The sequence below is a fragment of the Prunus mume genome, linkage group LG2 (assembly GCF_029339155.1).
Source record: "Prunus mume cultivar Tortuosa linkage group LG2, ASM2933915v1, whole genome shotgun sequence".
NCBI classification, from domain to species: Eukaryota; Viridiplantae; Streptophyta; class Magnoliopsida; order Rosales; family Rosaceae; genus Prunus; species Prunus mume.
Genome location: NC_142699.1, coordinates 45553266 through 45572146, shown reverse-complemented (window position 1 = coordinate 45572146; position 18881 = coordinate 45553266). Strand labels below are relative to the sequence as shown.

At 37.0% G+C, this 18881-nt stretch overlaps 1 protein-coding gene across 1 annotated transcript; it reads right to left on the bottom strand.

Annotated features, from left to right (window-relative positions):
• Positions 1 to 1213: 1213 nt before the first annotated feature.
• Positions 1214 to 4195, bottom strand: ERF1-1 (eukaryotic release factor 1-1). The gene is made up of 3 exons (XM_008224077.3): positions 4057 to 4195; positions 1760 to 3243; positions 1214 to 1678 (listed from the first exon to the last, which is right to left on the bottom strand). The coding sequence occupies exon 2, from the start codon at positions 3200 to 3202 to the stop codon at positions 1892 to 1894; it is 1311 nt and encodes a 436-aa protein (XP_008222299.2). The 5' UTR covers positions 3203 to 3243; positions 4057 to 4195; the 3' UTR covers positions 1214 to 1678; positions 1760 to 1891.
• Between the last annotated feature and the right edge of the window lie 14686 nt (positions 4196 to 18881).

The window sequence follows — 18881 nt, the reverse complement described above, 5'->3', positions numbered from 1 at the left end:
AAGAAAAGTGATGTAGAAGCAAGGTCTAAAATATAGATGGTTTTGGAAATATAAGTGGTCCAAAAATACAAAAATTTAGATGAAAATATTGGGAAATTATCGATATCGATAAAAATTGAATAAAAACCATGAAAATTGTAAATTAAAAAAATTGAAAATCTTTATTGAAACATTGGATGATGTTTTATTTAGTCAATTATCTATTACTTCATTACAAAAAATTGAAAGGAAATGCATTTCATGATGTTAACTTATTTAAGTTGATTATATAGCGAGTTGACAAACACTACGAGTGTATATGTAGTAATTAATAAAAGAAGATTAAACTCACCATAATCATTTATTTGTAATTATTTACTACAATATTTTGCACTTTATACATTACATAGTAAGATACACGAGTGACTTAGTACCAAATAGAGTTCCTGTGAAGTTCAAATTTGAGTTATTTACACTAACACCCCCTAAGGTTTTTGGCTTTGTTCACAAAACTCATTTTCATTGATTTTTCATCCAAAGATTGATGATTTTATTTAAAAAGAATCTCCAAATGATCAAGTTGGCTTTGAGATTATATTGCACATACTTCATTGAGGTTAATTTTGTCATTTGTTGATTTGCATAAGTTTTTTCCCAATAAAATCATCAACTTTTGAACAAACAATCAACGAAAATGGGTTTTGTGAAAACACAAGAAACCTTAGGAAATGTTAGTGTAAATAACTCTTCAAAATTTTCACCATCTTCATCATATCAATATTATCGACATTATAACAATATTATCATGATATTTTAGCCAAATCTTGTTGAAACATGTAAGAAATTATTGACATCAATATTTTCTGATATTATCAATAATCATACAATATGTGTGAATATGTTCCGAAATATCCTAGACTCGAAAAAATGATAATATCGACAACATGTCGTCCATATTATTGATATTTTAATCCTTGCATAGAAGTATAGATTAATCAAGTTACAATCACCCAACTAGCTGTGAGATAGCACAATGAAACCTTCCTTCAAGTCCGCTTGGCAAATTTCCATGGCCACGTGGTATCATCCAATTGCATTATGTATTAACTCAATTTTGGCAGCTACCGAACCAAAAATGCATCCACTGAACAAAAATTACTTCAACAATTTGAATCCCCTTCATCTATATTGACCGTGGATAAATTGTCCCAGAGGGATTGATGGCAAATCCAAATTTATGCAAATATTCAATCCATACATACATTGCATATAAAAGCTCCAAAAGGGGTTCATAGCACAAAGAAAAAAGGGTTTATATGACAACAACCCTAGAACAGAATACTTCAGAAGATGACCACAAGTAGATAACGTAGTACTAGTTAAAACATGATTATTCAGCCCGGCTACATCTCACTGATGAGCCACAATGCTACTAGTAAATTGTTTTGACATGACACAACTGGAAGTCATAAGAAAACCACCAATAACAACTAACTTAACCAAAAGCACTACTCCAAAGACCAGAATCGTTCATGGGGTTCTCATAACATGGGTGCATAAGTTCGCAAGGTCTCGATCCAACGGAAGCAGCTCTTAGCATCATGTCCTCATTCTGGATGATCGATATGCCCAGCCTATTTTCCGATCCAGATGAAATCACCGGGTCAAGCTTTTCAGGATCAGATAACAATGTAATGTCCTTCAAGAGATAAAAGATGATAAGGGGACTGGTTATGGTAAAAGAATATAACGTTAAAAGATGAAAAGAGGAAATAGAAACCTGGATCAAGCCTGCGAAATTTCGTGAGCATTGCTCAGGAGCAGCGGCAGCAACGACGACTCCGAGCGCACTGGTGCAGGCTTTTCGCACCCCACCTTCCTGCACCAGTATTGGGGAAGAGTTGATTGATTGCTATTCAGAGTCATCATAAACTTCTCCATCATCAGAAAACTCGTCGAATGACCTCATATCAAGCTGGTAGCGAAGAATTCCTCCAATGCCACCAAAACCACGGCAGAACTGTGACCCCTCCTGTGATTTGTTGGTGACAAACTCAAGAGTACAACCAAACCGCCTGTATTCATTAGCAAACCACTCCAACAGTGCCATCTTGTCCTGAACCTCTAATTCAGCGTTGGCAGAATCCCGGAAGTTGCTCTGATTGTTTTCCTGGTCCTTGTTGAAATGTTTAATTATAATCTCACCAGTAGTGGTATTTTTTAGCACATACCTATTGATGTCCAAACTTTCCCACACAATAAGAATTTCAACAGCACCCATCTCCAGAGCTTTTAGTGTGTCATCCACACCAAAAACATACTTTCCTGTGTCCTGGCTAATCTCCTCAAAGTATTTGCCTATCAAGCGCTTTTCCTGTATAAACTTAACGTTGGACAGGATCTCGGATGACAGCTCAATAGCCTGGTTGAAACCATTCTCCCCTCCATAAGAAACATCCACCACATTCAGTATTTTGGCTTGCAGACGGGGATCAAACATATCTGACTGACTAAGCTCAGTCTTGAAGTCAGCTGACCCAGCCAATATTAATCCTGAAACATTGGGCTGGCTGGTGGCAGGATTAATATAGAACTGTGTGGCAAGCTCTGCTGTCTTCCTAACATAGTTGTGGCGCTTCTCCATTCGAAGACGAGCAAAACGTAGAGCTGACTGCCCTCCTCTTCCGTGTTTCTTTGGGAGGTCCACACTAAATTTATGAAGCACTTCCCTAGTGTTGCCACTTAATGTCCCAAAAAGTGTCCCATTACCATCCATGACAATGAAACCAAATTTGTCATCAGATTCTAAGAGTTCATTCAGAGCTTCAATATGAAACTTGTTGTCACAGAGGTAAAGAGACGCATTGATTGGCCTGAAAGGCTCAAAATCAATTGTGACCTTTTTTTCCTTCCCATCATCAGTTACAATTGTTCCCGTGTACAGCACCAGCCCATTAGGAGGAACCTTGTTGTAAAGCTTGAGCCTCTGCTGAGCAGATGTAATTGCACCAAGAACAGACTGACGATTCACCCTGCTCTTGATGTTTGAAGCAGTTCCAAATTCATCACCAAGCATCTTAGTAACACGAGAGATTTGATCCCGGGGAGGCATGATGAGAGAAATCATGCTGGTTCCATTACCCCTTGCAGCTTCAAGAGCCTTGATCAGTTTCTTAATCTTCCATATCTCGATGTTCTTATCAGTCTCATGACCATCTGCCATTCTGAGGAATCACAGCAACAGCTGAAACAACAATTAATGGCCTGCAAGATACCATACATTTAGCGCAAAGGTTTCGAAAACAATGAAACCAGAGGAAATAAAGCCAAAAAAAAAGACAGAAAAAGAAAAAAGAAAAAAGGGACACGCAATTCACATAGATTTGGAGAAGAAGATAGAGAACCATGCAATTCACATTAAAAGGAGAAAGGAAGCAGACTACATAAACATGTTACCAGTAATTCTGAGAGTCATACAATCTAACTCGTAACTTTATAACATATCAGAAGGCCTCCACACCTATAAACTTCATACAATTTATCCAAAACAAGCCGTAGCATTTATGTCAACAACAAAAGTGAAAGGGACAAATCAGATGATTTCATCTACGACTATTATGTGTATGATATGTATACACATGTCCAAAACCACACATCCCTCCACACTAATTAAGGACATCCAGCTAAAAAGGATATGTATGTGAAATCAAACAAAGAGAAAGAACAATTATATGGCAAAGCTAACATACAAATTCAACAGGAGACAAAATAATAGTAAAAAAACGCAATCAAATGTGTGGATCCGCAAGACTATCTCAACAATCATATATGTGAATCCGCAAGAACTATCTTATAAATAAATAAACGCCTATTGACTGCATAAATTTAAAGGAAATTGCCAATCAAGCCATGAATTCTCACACGAAATACATAAACGCAAATTCGCAGAATCAGGTAAATTCGACAGAAAACAATCAGCAGATCCAAAACAATTGAGAGAAGAAATCGCATAAGCCTGAAAACGAAAAACCAAAATAGAAGAAAAAATTGAAGATGAGAAAAAGGGGAAAGGAGCACCTGATGGGAAAGCACGCAGCCGTGAGAGTCGAGAGTCGAGAGAAGATATCAGCGGACGATATTTTTTTTATATTAAGGGAGAAGAGCGATGAAGGCGGCTCTCTTGATATATAGCAAGTCCCCTGGTGCTGGAGCCGATGGGCCTAACCCTAACCCAGGTTTTGAACCGTGGTTGGATTAAATCAACTCGTCCGGTCCACCACCCATTTGGAATTTTGGAATTTTAGAATTTTGGAATTCTATAACCGACGTTCCTTTCTCGCGGGGAATTTTCACTCGCTACACGACCAACTACTGGACTGGACTGGACTACACGCTACCCCAAGTAGTCGTATGTTCAACTTTCAACGCTTTGGGTGGGGGTGCTCTCCATGTAGACACGTCACCAGTTTTCAACCAGGACTTCTCTTGGGCTTCATTTGCCAACTAAACCCAGCTTGAGTTTAATGGGTTTTCTTTTTCGTTTTTTGTTGGATAATGGGGCTTTTATTTATTTATTTAGGCGTGATGGAAGTGGCAGAGGAAGAATGAGGGCCCATGAGCCCATGCGGTTTTCCTCGAATTCCATACGTGCATGATGAGACTAGAGTTTGATATTTCATTGTATAAATTTGTAGCAACATTGTATTCTTTTTCTGATAATTGAACGCCTTCTATACCAATATTGTACCCTTAAACGGAAGACTGTTCAAAAAGACAATCTTTAATTTTTATATATTTTATTATGATATAGATATATATATATATATATATTATATTTTATTATATATTAATAATATGATAATATTATTATGGGTCAGATATGTTCTGGGACGGAAGGATTTGAACCTCCGAATAGTAGGACCAAAACCCGTTGCCTTATCACTTGGCCATGCCCCGTTTCTAGTCGACACTAATAAACACTAATATTAGTGCCGTATTTTACTTGCTCAAGTACTAAGAGGTTTTTTGTTAGTAATCCAATCAATTCTTAGAAAATATATTATATTACCTTCATTGATAATAGCTAAAAATATAGTCCGTATACTATGATTTCAATTTCCTGAATGGTCTAAGGATTTAAAGGATTGGAATAGAGAAATGCATATTAAATGTACCTAAGAATTTGCAAATTGATAAAACTCGGGGGGCGGATTAAGTCATAATTCATTGGTTGATTGTATCATTAACTTTTTTTTTTTGTTTTTGTTTTGTTTTGGTGCAAGGAACTTAACATGAATCCACTGATTTCTGCCGCTTCCACAAACAAAGCAGTTCCCGTCTTTCTCCTTACCCTAATGTCTCTGCTGTGAGACTTGAGTAGCTGGAGATCTTGGTTGGCTCAGCAGCAGAGCAAGCCCAAGAATGGAGAAACTGCTCCCTGCAAAGTGCTCTCAAGAACTCTGGTTTGGCATTCTCATCTCCTTTGCTTTGTGCTTTATATTGCTTTCCTTTGATTATTCAACCTTTTTTAGTGTCAACAATTGAGTCAATCTTTTGGTCAACACACAGCAAGTTAACCCAATTGGTATTTTGAAGAACCAAACCCTTTCAATTATAGAGAACCAAATTGGTATTCAACCCACATCAGGTTCGAATTCATCTCTCGATAAATTATATTAATTTAGATTATCACTTGTATTTTAAAAAATTATTTTAGGTGGTACGTGTAGTGGCAATTAGTAACAAGACTTAACTAAGCCTATCTGTTTTTTTTTTGGGGGGTAAATTTCACTTTACTACTCACAAGTTTTTCGAATGTTATACTTTAATACCTAAAGTTTTTTTCGTGTCAACTTTGCACCCAAAATTTGATTTTCCTACCACTTTCATACATCCGTTAATTAAACAATCAAATCTTCTGTTAAACGATGACGTGGTAATTAATGGGTCCATGTGTACTCACCATATTGTGGCACATGGATTAAAAAAATCATTAATAAATTAAATAAAAAATTAAATCATGAATATGTATTTAATTAATTTATTAAATGGCATACGCCGTACAAACTCAAAGTGGGTACATTTTGGAAATTTGGGTTGTTGATTTGTAAAAGAACATCATAGCTGGATTTGATGGAGTTTGGAAATTTGTGGGTTGGAGTTCAAGTCGAAGCTGAACTGGTGTTGAGACCCAAAAATCCAAGGGTTAGGGCCCGGGTTTATTCTCAGCCTAGCACAAATAATTGATCACAAAAAGAGCCCAGTTGGGACATAAGAAAATTTGTAGGATGCACCTGTGCAAGCCATGGGCCACGCGTCGTGCCAAGCAAGCATGCGCAAAAGGGCCAAAAAGCCATTGGCTCTATAAATTCCCGCTTACTAATCTATTCAACGTTATGCGGCCCGATCATAGCTTATAGTAACACGATAAAATTCAAGCACAAACATGCTAAATAAACAAGCAATGTCATGTGAAGAATTGTTATTTTAATACCAAGTCATGCTACAGGCTGAAGTGAGCCCAAGCCACGTAATTACCCAGGGCTTGCTGAGAAGGTTGTGGTATGGACGGGTACAAGCACTCACAAGGCCCATTGAGGGATCAAGGAATGAGAGTTTTGGGCTGCTTGGGAACGCTAAAACTTAAGCTCATTTCTTCAGCCCAAGCACATGGGCTAGCATGAGAGAGAGAAAATGATCCAATGCCTTAGAAGAATATAATGGTCTGCTTAGAAAACCCCATGTTAGTTAAAGCACTCAAACACTTTGTTAAAAAAACGAAGCAGATAAACTACTTCCAGCAGCCTGATGAAAAACAAACTCACAGGCCGCTGGAAAATAGAATACCAATAGCCCAATACCTTAGGAAAAGCCCAGCCCAGCGCTTTATAAAATATCTAGCATCGTGTTCAACCTTTGCCCAAAGCTCTATGACAGAGTCAATGAGAAGCCACTGTAAAAACCAAAAGAATCTCGTTGGGCAAACGCTCTGCCCATTCTCCCTTTCCTCTGCTAGCTCCAATAGGAAAACTAGGGAAGAAAATGGGTGGCGCCTCACCCCTATGGAGAGGTCCAGCTGCATAAAACTCTTGGAACCCCAAAGGGCTCATTACCCATGCGCCTTGGTTAGGAAAATTTCACCAAATATGATTGAATGAGAAGAAGCAAAGGAAAAGGAAGAAGAAGGTTAGATAAAATTAGGGGCTCTAAGTGCCTATAAAAGGGAGCTTCCTCTACCCAGCAAAACCATCATCCAGAGTGTGACCAAGCTTTGTCAAGCACCTGAAAATTTACTCAAGACACCCCATCTTTCCTCCCATTATTTTCTTGAGATAAAAATCTTCCTAATTTTTCTCTTCCCCATTTTAAACCTTTGCTCTTTGTAAGAAATTCATGCCTCTCTCTCTCTCTCTCTCTCTCTCTCTCTCTCTCTCAAATTGCTGAACTTGTGAAAGCTTAGCTCCCATGCCACAAGCTCCTCAAACCAAGTCACTCATCAATTTGTTATGTTCATTTGGTTATTGGTGAAAAGAACCTAAAAGTGTTTTTCTAAAGTTTCAACAAACTTTTCAAAAACTCATTTTGGAGCTTGGTTCTTGAACTCAGGTACTGGGGGAATTTTGTTATCTTCTTATTACAGAGCCTGTGCTCATTTGTCAGTCTTGGAATAAAAAGACCCCTCCAACTGGATTGGATGGGTTTGGTGGATGTCTTTGTGGGGTTGAGGTGGAGGTGGTTGTTGAAGAAAGAGAGGAGGGAAGATAGAAGGAGGGAGAGAGAATATGAGGGGGTGCGGGTTGAGTTTGCGGTTGTTGAAAAGAGAGAGAGATGGGCAGGTGAGTGTTTTTTTTTCCTTAATTATATATTCTTTCAATCCACATGGCATAATATGGGTGAGGCCACGTGGACCCATTAATTTTCATGTTAAATTATTAATAGAAGAATTGACGGTCAGACTAACGGATGTATCACAGTAGTAGGAAAATCAAATTTTGGGTACGAAGTTGACCAAAAAAAAATAAAAAATTTTAGATATTAAAGTCTAAATTTCGATAAACTTGCGAGTAGTAAAGTAAAATTTACCCTTTTTTCTTGGGAAAACATAATTCAAATTGAAAGAAGCACGATTTCAAGTATTCATCCACAACCCAAACTTCAAAATCATTTGACTTGGCCATGGTCCACAAGAGGTATTAGTCATACATTTTTTATCTTAATCGAGTAGTCGATTATTAGTGGCGTTGATATTTAAGAAACAAAATATAAGTTTTCAATGGCTCAATGGATTATTAGTGACTTTGATATTTAAGTAAAGTATTTGCTTTTGCTTGAGCATATTTCTTAGGTTTTTACAAAATAATTTCATACAAAATTTTGGATTAACTGGGTCGACAAAAAACAATAGACAATTTTATTTGTAATTAAAGTAGAGTGCTGGTAGACGAACCCTAAAATTAACTGAGTACACCCTATAATCTAAGTACACCATAATATTTTAATCAAAATGTAAAATTAACTAGTACACCCTATTTAACTACAAAAAATATCCCTGATTTTTCTTAATGCACCCTATTTAGACTTTCGTACGACTTTTTGTTGGAAGTTAAACCAAGCCCACTTTAATATTTTTAATTATTGTAACCTATAGACCTTTTTTTTTGGGCAAAGAGATTATCATTAAGATAAAGGCAACCAAACAGTACATACATGAATCCATTGGGAAGGCAGGAACACGTACTTCAAACAAACAGCTAGGAGAAGAGAAAACAACTTCAACCAAACAACCAGGAGAAGAGAAAACAAACAGACTAGTGAAAAAAAAGAAAGCAAAGAAGCTCAGTTAAACGGCCAGCCACTAGGACGCCACCGAAGGGTGCACGTCAACCTCTAACTGGCAACAACCTACAATCTTGTAGGACAAGGTAATCCATCCACCTGCAGAACAAAAACCAGGGAAGATAGGGGTATGCGAATCTAGACTTCCTCGCGCATCCTCCTCTATGCATTCGCCGCAATTGAATCAACTATTCCATTTAATCGACAAGGGATTCACCACCAATTATAGAAGTTGAATTGGTTACAGCATCTTCTAACAGTAGAAATGATAAGATAAATAGACCACACGCTCATACCAATTCCGCCTTTGATATTTTGAACCAGCTCCTTTGAGTTTGTCTTAATGATGATGTGGGTGGCACCCAAATCAGAAACCAAAGAAATTCCTTTTAACTCAAAATGAGCCTCAACCTCAAGAATAGAGGCTGACAGTAACCTCTCAAAAAAATTTCATCTTCATCTTGAATCACACCACCCAAACTAGATTTCATGCAGACTTTATCCCAACTTGCATCAACGTTAAACTTGCACCATCCATGGGTAAAAGGAGACCAAGTATTCTCAGATGTTACACTAGAGGGAGCAGGTACTATTGATAGAGTAGTCACAGGGCTTGATGCAAAGTGGAATTCCCCAAGCATTTGTCTAATTCTCACTACAAATTGATTTGGGCATACACGCTTACCTTTAAAAACTGCATCACACCGGTTGCACCAGATAATCCAACATGTATACGCAATTAGAGCAAGAGTCCCCATCATTTCTTACTTATTTTGATTTTGATTCCCCAACACACTGAGTAGCCACTCTTCCATAGAGGTTATGCTCTAACGGTCAACTCTGTAATTTAATGCCACCAAACCAAACATATTTCACCCAATTCCACAATAAGAACATATGCTCCTTTGATTCCGACCACTCGTGACACGAAGGGCTGGCTCCCAAGTGCCTCTTAAATAAGCCCTCTTTCGTCGACAAACAGCCTCTAACAATCCTCTATAGAAAATTCTTGAGTTTGGGAATCAAGTTGGACTTCCATATAATCTTCCATAGCTCTGGACAATTTTCCCTTGAGCTAGATGGCCGATCATGATATTGGGAAGGTGGAGCATCTGTCATAATATTATATCCAGACTTTACTGAGTATATCTCATTCTGGTTAAGAGGCCAACTAAGTCTATCTCCTTCATCACCATTTCCAAGTGGAAAAGAAAGAATCATTCTACCATCATGTTCATATATCATGTCTTATGCTTTCAATGTTCCAATCCTTGGCAATTGGATTAACAATTGTGGGTCCTGATTGCAAGGTAACCATTTATCAACCCAAAGCCTGACTCGGTTGCCATCAGAATCTGCCATGAGCTGTAATACTTCAAAAAATTAAAGGTGGACTTTCGTATTTCAGTGAAAATAGTATTATAGTGAAGAATGATTATGGGTATTTTATCAAGTGATTTTGGATTAAGACTATTGGATTAAGTGTGTTTAATTTCAAGTTGCACAAAAATGCCCTTAGGTAACATTTTGTGAATTTTTCAAATGACATTTAAGACATTGAAGTGAGACCATTATGATTCTTAGGTAGTACGATAGTGGTCGACTCAACGAATGCTTAGGAAATCGTTTCTGAATTTTGGGCTAAAATGACCAAAATACCCCCTATGTGTAAAAAAAAAAAAACCAAAATACCCCCTATGTGTTAAAATTACCAAAAATACCCTTGTAGGCCAAAAAAATAAAAAAATATTCTAAAATGTGCAGGGCATCAACCCACCATTCTCTCATTCTTTCCCCCTTGCCTCAAGTTTTCAAATCCACAATCATGTTGGAGATGAGTTGGTATAGGTGAGTCATTGGCCTAAGGGTGAGTTGTCCACCTATTAGGAGTGAATCACCTAGTCTAAGCTAAAGATAATGATGATTACTCTAGGATATTATTTTAAGGGAGAAGGAGATGGAACTTGGGTGTGGAAGAGAAGGAAGCATAGGAGGAAGAAAGGAAAAATCTTCTAAGGAATTGGATCGAAAGTGTAGATTCAATGAATCCGAGAACTTCTGAATGGTAAAGTGGTACTTTAGCTAGCTGGACATGAGGTAGGGTTTCTTGATTTCCCGATGATTGGGCTATGTCACTTTTAATCTTGGTGCTTATATATAGTACTATAAATATGAATATTATTGTTGTTTTGCTCGGTGAATATTATTTGATGTTCGATGAAATTGTAATTAATGTTATGTGAATATTATTATTGATGTTTCTCTGTGGAAATTATTTGGTGTTGGGTAAATATTATTATTCATTTGATTAAGCTTGAAATATTATTGTTATTATCTGTATAATTATTTCGCAGAGATAAATAATGTTGAGCTGCATTACATATGCACCATAAATACGGTTGTGTTTTGGATTTGTGTTTGGGTCGATGTATATCTAAGGGTGGGAGAATGCCTTAGATATATCTGGAAAAAAAAATGCAGAATATATTCTGGTGACGAGAGCAAGGTTTGAATATATTGAGGTGATGGGAGAACGGCCTCTAATGAAAAGTGAAAGTTGAAACATTCGTAAACAAAAGAATAATTGGGTAAGGGAGGAATGGGCACTAGTTTATATTTTAGGGTATTCCGAGCCACATTAGTAAAATGTATGGTATGAGACATGCAAGCTTGGTGCCCTAAAGTATGAATTAGTGAGATTATAAGGGAGTGACTTCTTGGCATCACCGCATATGCAAATTTATTTATCTGGTATGGTTGCATAACTTATGTATCTTGTGTTGTTTGATACATGACACTCTGATTAACTGTGATAGCTGACCTTGAGGTGTTTGATGGTACTCTACTGGGCATTAGAATGCTCATACCCTAATAAATTGTGCAGGATTCAAGTCAAAGTTTAAGGAAGTGAGTTTCAACCAAGCTACTAGGCCTTTATTGTTGAATTGTGTAAGTATTTATAAGTAGTCAACCGTTTGTTAAGGATCTTAGTGTGTATTTAACTACCAGTTACTGTGACTTTGATTCTGTGTTGTTAAATAAATTTGTATTATTTGTGACTCTATTTTCCATCATATCATGGTTGTAGGATTTTATTCTTATGACTATGGTATGACTCACACCCTGATTCAGGAATATTCCTTATTCTCAAATATGGTCGTGACACGAGCACCCTTCAAAATAACTTCCTCCCCTCCAAGATGCTCGACCAGGCCCAAGCTCCTTCCAACTTATCTAGTGTACCTTCTTTGAATCACCCGTTTGCCCCCACCAGGAGTTAGCGAGAACACTATCAATTCCTTTGCATAGACCCCCAGGGAAAAGGAACACTGCCATCAGACACATAGGGATAACATGCGCCACAGACTAAATTAACACTTCTCTGCTAGCCTAACAAAGGAGTCTATAATTCCACCCTTGCACTTTGCTCAGAATTCTATCTTTCACAAAACATAGGACATCTTTTTTTGATCTACCCCTCATGGTTGGGAGACCTTAATACTTCCCTAGGTCCATCGTAATGTTGACTCCCAAAATGGCTTGCAACTGGGCACGTATAGGCATAGGAGTGTTAGGACTAAAGAACATGTTCAACTTCTCAAAATTCACCAATTGTCCAGAGGCTTGACAATAACATTGAAGAATTCTCTCCATTACTCTACAATTTTGATATAAAGCCTTGAGGAAGAAAAGGGAATCATCAGCAAAGAAAAGATGTGATAAGGTTGGACCCTCCCTATTGAATTTTATTCCTTGAAGAAGTCCTATGCTCAACACAGTTTATCATTATTGACAGCATATCAGTTATAATAATAAATAGATATGGGGAAATGAGATCCCTCTGTCTCAGGCCTCTTAAGGGTTTAAAACTATTACTCGTGTTGCAATTGATAAGAACCACAAATTCTCCTGAAGCGATGCAGCTCATAACCATTTGGATCCAAGCACTAGCAAAACCTATCTTTTCCAGGACAGTTCTCAGAAAATCCCACTTGATTATGTCATACGCCTTATTCATATCCACCTTCAACCCCATTTCAAATATTTTTGTCCTCCTTCGATCTTCAAAGAATGGAAAGCTTCGTGGGCAGTCACAATGTTGTCCTGGACTTGACAGTTTTGAATAAACGCGTATTGTTGTGGAGAGATAATGTCAAGCAAAAGCGACCGCAACTGATTCGCAAGAAGCTTGGAGATGATTTTGTAAGAGAAATTGCATAATGTAATGGGTTTGAAGTGGGTCACCAACTTCGGCTGTAGTGTAACATCCCGTCCCGAAATTTAATTTAATTTTCAAAATTCTGAAGTGAAAGGATGACTTTAGCCTTACGGTTCCTTTGTGGTTTAGAGTTGATTTTTTGCTCGGGGCTAATTTTGCAAATTTTCTTGGTTCTGTTGCACAGTGCTCGAGCTTACGAGTTGTTATACAAACGACATGCCCAATTCCGAGTTGTAACAAAGGAGGAAAGGTCTAGAAACAAAAGGACATAATGGGAATTTTCAAATTTATTACTGCTACAATATCTGCTACAGAAACCGGGCCTACTTTTTATTTCCTCCTTCTTTCTTCCCCGAGACATTTCTTCTTCCTTTTTCTCTCGCGATAGTCACTATAGCAACATGGCTGTTCGACTTGCCACCAATCGACACCGTCCTTACACGAAAAATGTTCAACACACCCATATAAGGGACAACGATTTTGGCCTTTTTTCACCCATCTCTGGCCACTTTTTGGCCGGGGTCTAAGACCAAAAGTTGCTCCTTTTGTTAGTCTGAATGAGTTGGTTTAGGTATTGGCATGTGGTTTGGAGATTTTCTGTCGTCGGATTTAACGAAAAATCTCTCAAGCCAACTGTTGTCGATGGCGCATGGGACATTGTGTTCTAAAATGTTCCCCACGTCGTCCCCAGCATGAGGTATGCTCAGATTTGAAGTTGGTCACTGTTTGACTATCAAACGGATATTGCACATATTATGCGATATCAAGGTTCGATAGGTTCGGACCATTCAATCAGTTCCAATTTCAATTATGTTGTTCGATGTACCTCTAGGAACGTATAGGAACTTATGGATTGATAATCGGAGTCTTGGATACCTCGAGTCAATGATTCTAGGGTTAGGCGAACCAATCGTCATCCGGTCCAGTTTTTTAAAACAGGCATCCTGATGTTATAATTTAGCATCAAAGCCAAGTAAATTTACAAAACCTACCACTGACTCAACACGGCTTCAACCTTTGTCACTCTTGATCATTGAACTACCAATAATTTTTTCCTTAGAGACTGTGAGTGGAGCAAAGCTAACCAAACTCCCCCCCCCCCCCCAAAGCCAAGCACTAGCAACTCCTTTCACTAAGAAAATGCCAATTTCTTCTCACCTTACTCTCTCAAATTTCAGAAAGGCAACGAATGATTCGTTGGTTACTGAGGAAAATTTCAATGAAGCAATGAACACTGCTATCTCATACAACAAATTTTTCATCAAATCTGAAAAGGACACTTAATATGAAAGAGATGGACACTATTAGTGTGAGAGAATCGTTCCTTTAAATCATTCCATATGAAAGAGATGGACACTATTAGTGTGAGACAACGTGTCCACTGTTGGAGAGTTGTGGAAGAATCACGCATAGGCTTCTTGAGGGTGTCATCGACGGAACCTTCTTTGTTCTTGGTGTTGAGCGCCATGAGCATAGAGCAACTCCAGGTTGGATAATTTTCATCATTCAAGAGTTGTGTAACAAGGACAACCCCTGGTTGATCAGAGTGATGAAGGTAGAGAGGATCATTAGGATCATCATACTTGGGTTACTCAGGCTTGGTTGAGGCTTGAAAATCATATTTGGGTTGCTCAGGCTTGGCTGAGACTTGAGGTGATTCACTGTTGTTGATCGCCATGGAGATTAGCGAAAGGACAGGCTAGGGTTTTAGTTTGTGTAGGATTATTGGTAACCTTAGGCTGACGATAGCATGATAGAATTGGTAATTCGTATATGCTCATATATTTCATAATGAGGTACATAACCTTTATACAAATACAATAACCAATTAAGATACTGAAAACTAGCCTAAATATCTATACATATCAATGATCAATATTCAGAATCAATCACGTTGATTTAGTTGGGATTTTATGCTCCTCAACATACTATGTTTTTAAAATTACATTTCCTTTTATTCAATAATGAATAAAATCCACATTTTTCATTCTTCTTTTTTTTAAGAGAAAAAACAAAGTCAGATATCGAGCGAACTTTCATGGAAACTTTTTCCGCCAAAGAAAACATAGTCAAAACAAAATCAATTCAATTCTAACAAGAAATTGTCACCGTCTGAATTGCAAAAACATTAACATTCATCCAAAACTATACTAAAATCAACAAATCCGCAGCAATTGGACATTTCTGCAAAATAATAATAATAATCAGAATCAAATAAACAAACACTACCTACTTGTTGTAAATATTAAAGTAGATGTTGAATAGGTACCAGAGGCCAAACAACGCCCCAAGCTCAAGCTTTTTAAATGTGCTGTTAGACTCAGAGCTCTCCTCACTACCTACATTTTAAAGGCACGGAAGTGTATGGCATGAGCTTGAAATTAGAAGAAGATGAAGAGAGAGACCAGGATCGGCGAGGTAGAGAAGTAGAGAGGGTACCATTCGTAAGAGGCATGAGATTGTTAGGCTTCGAAGAGGCTGATGCACGTACAGGATCTAATCTAGGATTTAAAGTTGCACTCGATTGTCTCCGAGGCTTCGAAAATGAAGAGTAGAAAGACAAAACGAAACAGGGAGATCGAGATAAACAAAAGAATTTTCATTTCATTTAAATATAAGCCCTTACACTTCCTTTTTCTTTCTTCCTTTGGACAGTGATTCTTCTTTAGAATGGGAGACCAGCTACAACAACCAAGAACTGCCCCAACCTAAGCCTTAAGCGGCTATTACAATGACCCAGCTACAACAAATTGAATCTGCTCTAACCTAAGCCTTAAGCGGCGCCTACAATATACTTTTATTTCTATTTTTGTCTTCTCTTCTCCTTCATCCTCCTCTTATTTTTGGTACTCAGTTGCATTCATAGCCACCATCTTGAGTTTCATTTTCTTTACTTTGTCCTTCATGTGGCTTGGCTCCAAAGCATCCTCGATCTTCTTGTTTTTTGTGTCAAAACAAACTGTGCGACTCACAGAACTTGTGTCCCATTTTGCTTTCTTGGCAAGTTCAGGACTAATTGGTTGGGAAGTGTTTGTGGCTTGGTTATTTAATTTTAAATTGATATTTTGCTTCAAGATTTTTATTAATTGTTTATGGAACTATTATTCTATTGCCTTTACTTTCCCAGTACATATATTTATGTTTTATTGTGTGGATTTGGGCAAAAATTTCATAAACAAATTAGTGCTTCCAAGTGTGCTTGTATTTTATATTGAAACACAACGTCTGTAGAACCAGCGGAATGAAACAAAGATTGGAAAAACTTGTTGAATTCACCCCAAATCTCATTCTCACCAGTTAACTACTCCCAACTGCTCCTCCAAGGTAGCAATCTTCAATTTGTTGTTGTTTTGATTCCTCTGTTTATTCCACTAAATGATTCCAGGCAAAGTTAGTTAAAATGACCTCTTTTCGTTGTTTATCCGTACACACATCACACACACATGCATGTTGGCACAAATTGTATAAGATTGCATGTTTAAATAAAGTTAAATTGTAGCAATCGTCCCTCAACTACATATTGCAGTCATTATAATTTGATTGTATTTTATTAGTTCTTGTAACATCTTAGCTTTCCATTGCTTACATGTATGTATATATGTTGCTCAAGTTCAGGCCCATTTTTAGCTAACAGACTCAATCGGCGGGCTCATGAACTACCAACATCTAGCAATCCATCACTCATGAATGGAAAACAAAATTATGAAACTCTTTGTTTTTCTTTTTCACATTTCTTACCCATTTTCATTCTAGTTAGAGTAGTTAATGATATAGACTTTTCCTTGTAATTATATTTTAGACCTTAGATTTTAGGATAGGCGATTTTATTATGTTCAATTGCCAACTTATTTCGATGATTGCATGCATTGCTATATATACAGTTCATAGTTATATATGTTAATTCTAAGAATGCCTAGGACTTTTTATTTTATTATTTTATTAGAATGCCTAGCACTTGCCTTGACCAATTTTTCAGGTTTTTAAAATCCATATCATGTTAATTTAGTTTTATGTATGCCTATAAGTATGCATATATTTTCAGCAATTAGACCCTCTTTTTCCAACAATCTTAAGACAATTTAATTGGTGTATATATTGATCCAAAAGTTAGAGCATGGTTGGCTTGTTTTTAAATGATTTTTAGTTTGCTTCTAATTGCACGTGTGTTGGCACATGCGTGTTTCTCATGTGGTTTAGAGCATACGTGTATATCAATGTATCAAATAACTTGAATCCTTTACATATGCATACTTATATGTTTGACTAAAAGGAAGTAATGTAATGAAACATAAAAGTTTGTACCATGGTAAGATCAATTACTTAAAGTATGAAGAAAGTTTATTTCGTGAGTTGTAACAATGAAAAGTGGAGTTGAAAAGATAGATCAAGAGTATCTTCGTGAGTTCCTACTTCTTAGAGTATGAAGAAAGTTTATTCAAAATATAATAGCAACCGCAATATTAACGAGAGAATTGTGGGGTGGCTTAGTTATTGATCGTTTTAATTTCATATATACTTGAGAAGAATGGAAAAGTGAATTTGCTTATGCAAAAAGATAATAATCAATTATTACCAAAGTTAAGGAGAGATGGTTCAGTATTTCGAAGATTAATTTATCTCTTAAAATTTTAAGGTACAGAAAGGATAGTGACTTTACAAATACCTTAAATGTGGGGAGTTGACCCAAAGAATTAGCAAATTACTTAGAAAGTCCCAATAAACGTATAGAGGTGTTCCTTCTTTTCGCCAAGGGCGGTGACGGAAGGAACTTTTGGTCCTTCTTCTTTTGGATGCGGGGCGTGCCACCACCAAGCCCCGAAATTGGGCTTGAATGGAATGAGAATAGATGGATGTGTTGCGCTTCTAACTTCTGACCAAACGATTGATCGGCCAAGCAAAGAACCTCTTCTTGGCCTAGATTCTTTCACTTTCTCGGGCTCGAGAATGGTTAGGTTTTGTACGGATGTTTTTGTGATTTTTATGGTTTAAGTAAAAATAATGCAATTAAACTAAATATGCGTATAAACGTAAAGACAAGAATTGAAATGCGATAAAATAAATCAAAGCGATAGATAAAGCAAGAATGAAATAAAAGCGATAAGAACGAAAAGGAAATAAACTTGAAATTAAATTTAATCGAAGTGCGATAACAATTAAATGTAAAGGAATCGAAATAAACTTGAATTGATATGATAAGAAATATAAATCAAACAAGAATTTAAATGACAGGGAAAATATAAACTTACACTAGAAATATAAAGAACTCACTACACTAGGTGCTTGAAAAATAAAATCTTAAGTCTAGGAAAAGAAAAGTGCGAGACGAAAGATAGGTTTGTTTGTCTGATGTTGTGTGTCTGATGTCTTCATGGAGCAAGGTTTATATAGGGCACTCGTCAGCCCATGGGCTGGCCATTGAATGGCCAAATGTCAACTCTTCTTTAAAATCTTTCCTTTCGAAGCCCTCCTAAATCAGTGGGATTGCGTTGATATTCTGACATGCTTGATTTCCTTGTTTTGGAACACTCGGAGTTACTATAAAATCTCCCTTGATTTCTTTCCTTGTGAGGCCCTCCGTCACGGGCATGTAATCCTCCAAAAATCTTGGCTTTGAAATTGATGGCTTGAACTAAAACCTTTAATCTCTTGGCATAATATGAGGGTGCATTTCATGATCTTTAAATTTCTGAAACTCTAAAATTAGTATGCTGAGGAACTTGATTCAATTTTCATTTTCATTTATGTGTATATATATATATATATTATACAAATCAACAATCCAAACTGCTGGCCCAGCCACTATGCATAAAAACATGCATGCCAGAATTCATTCTTGTTGACTTCAATA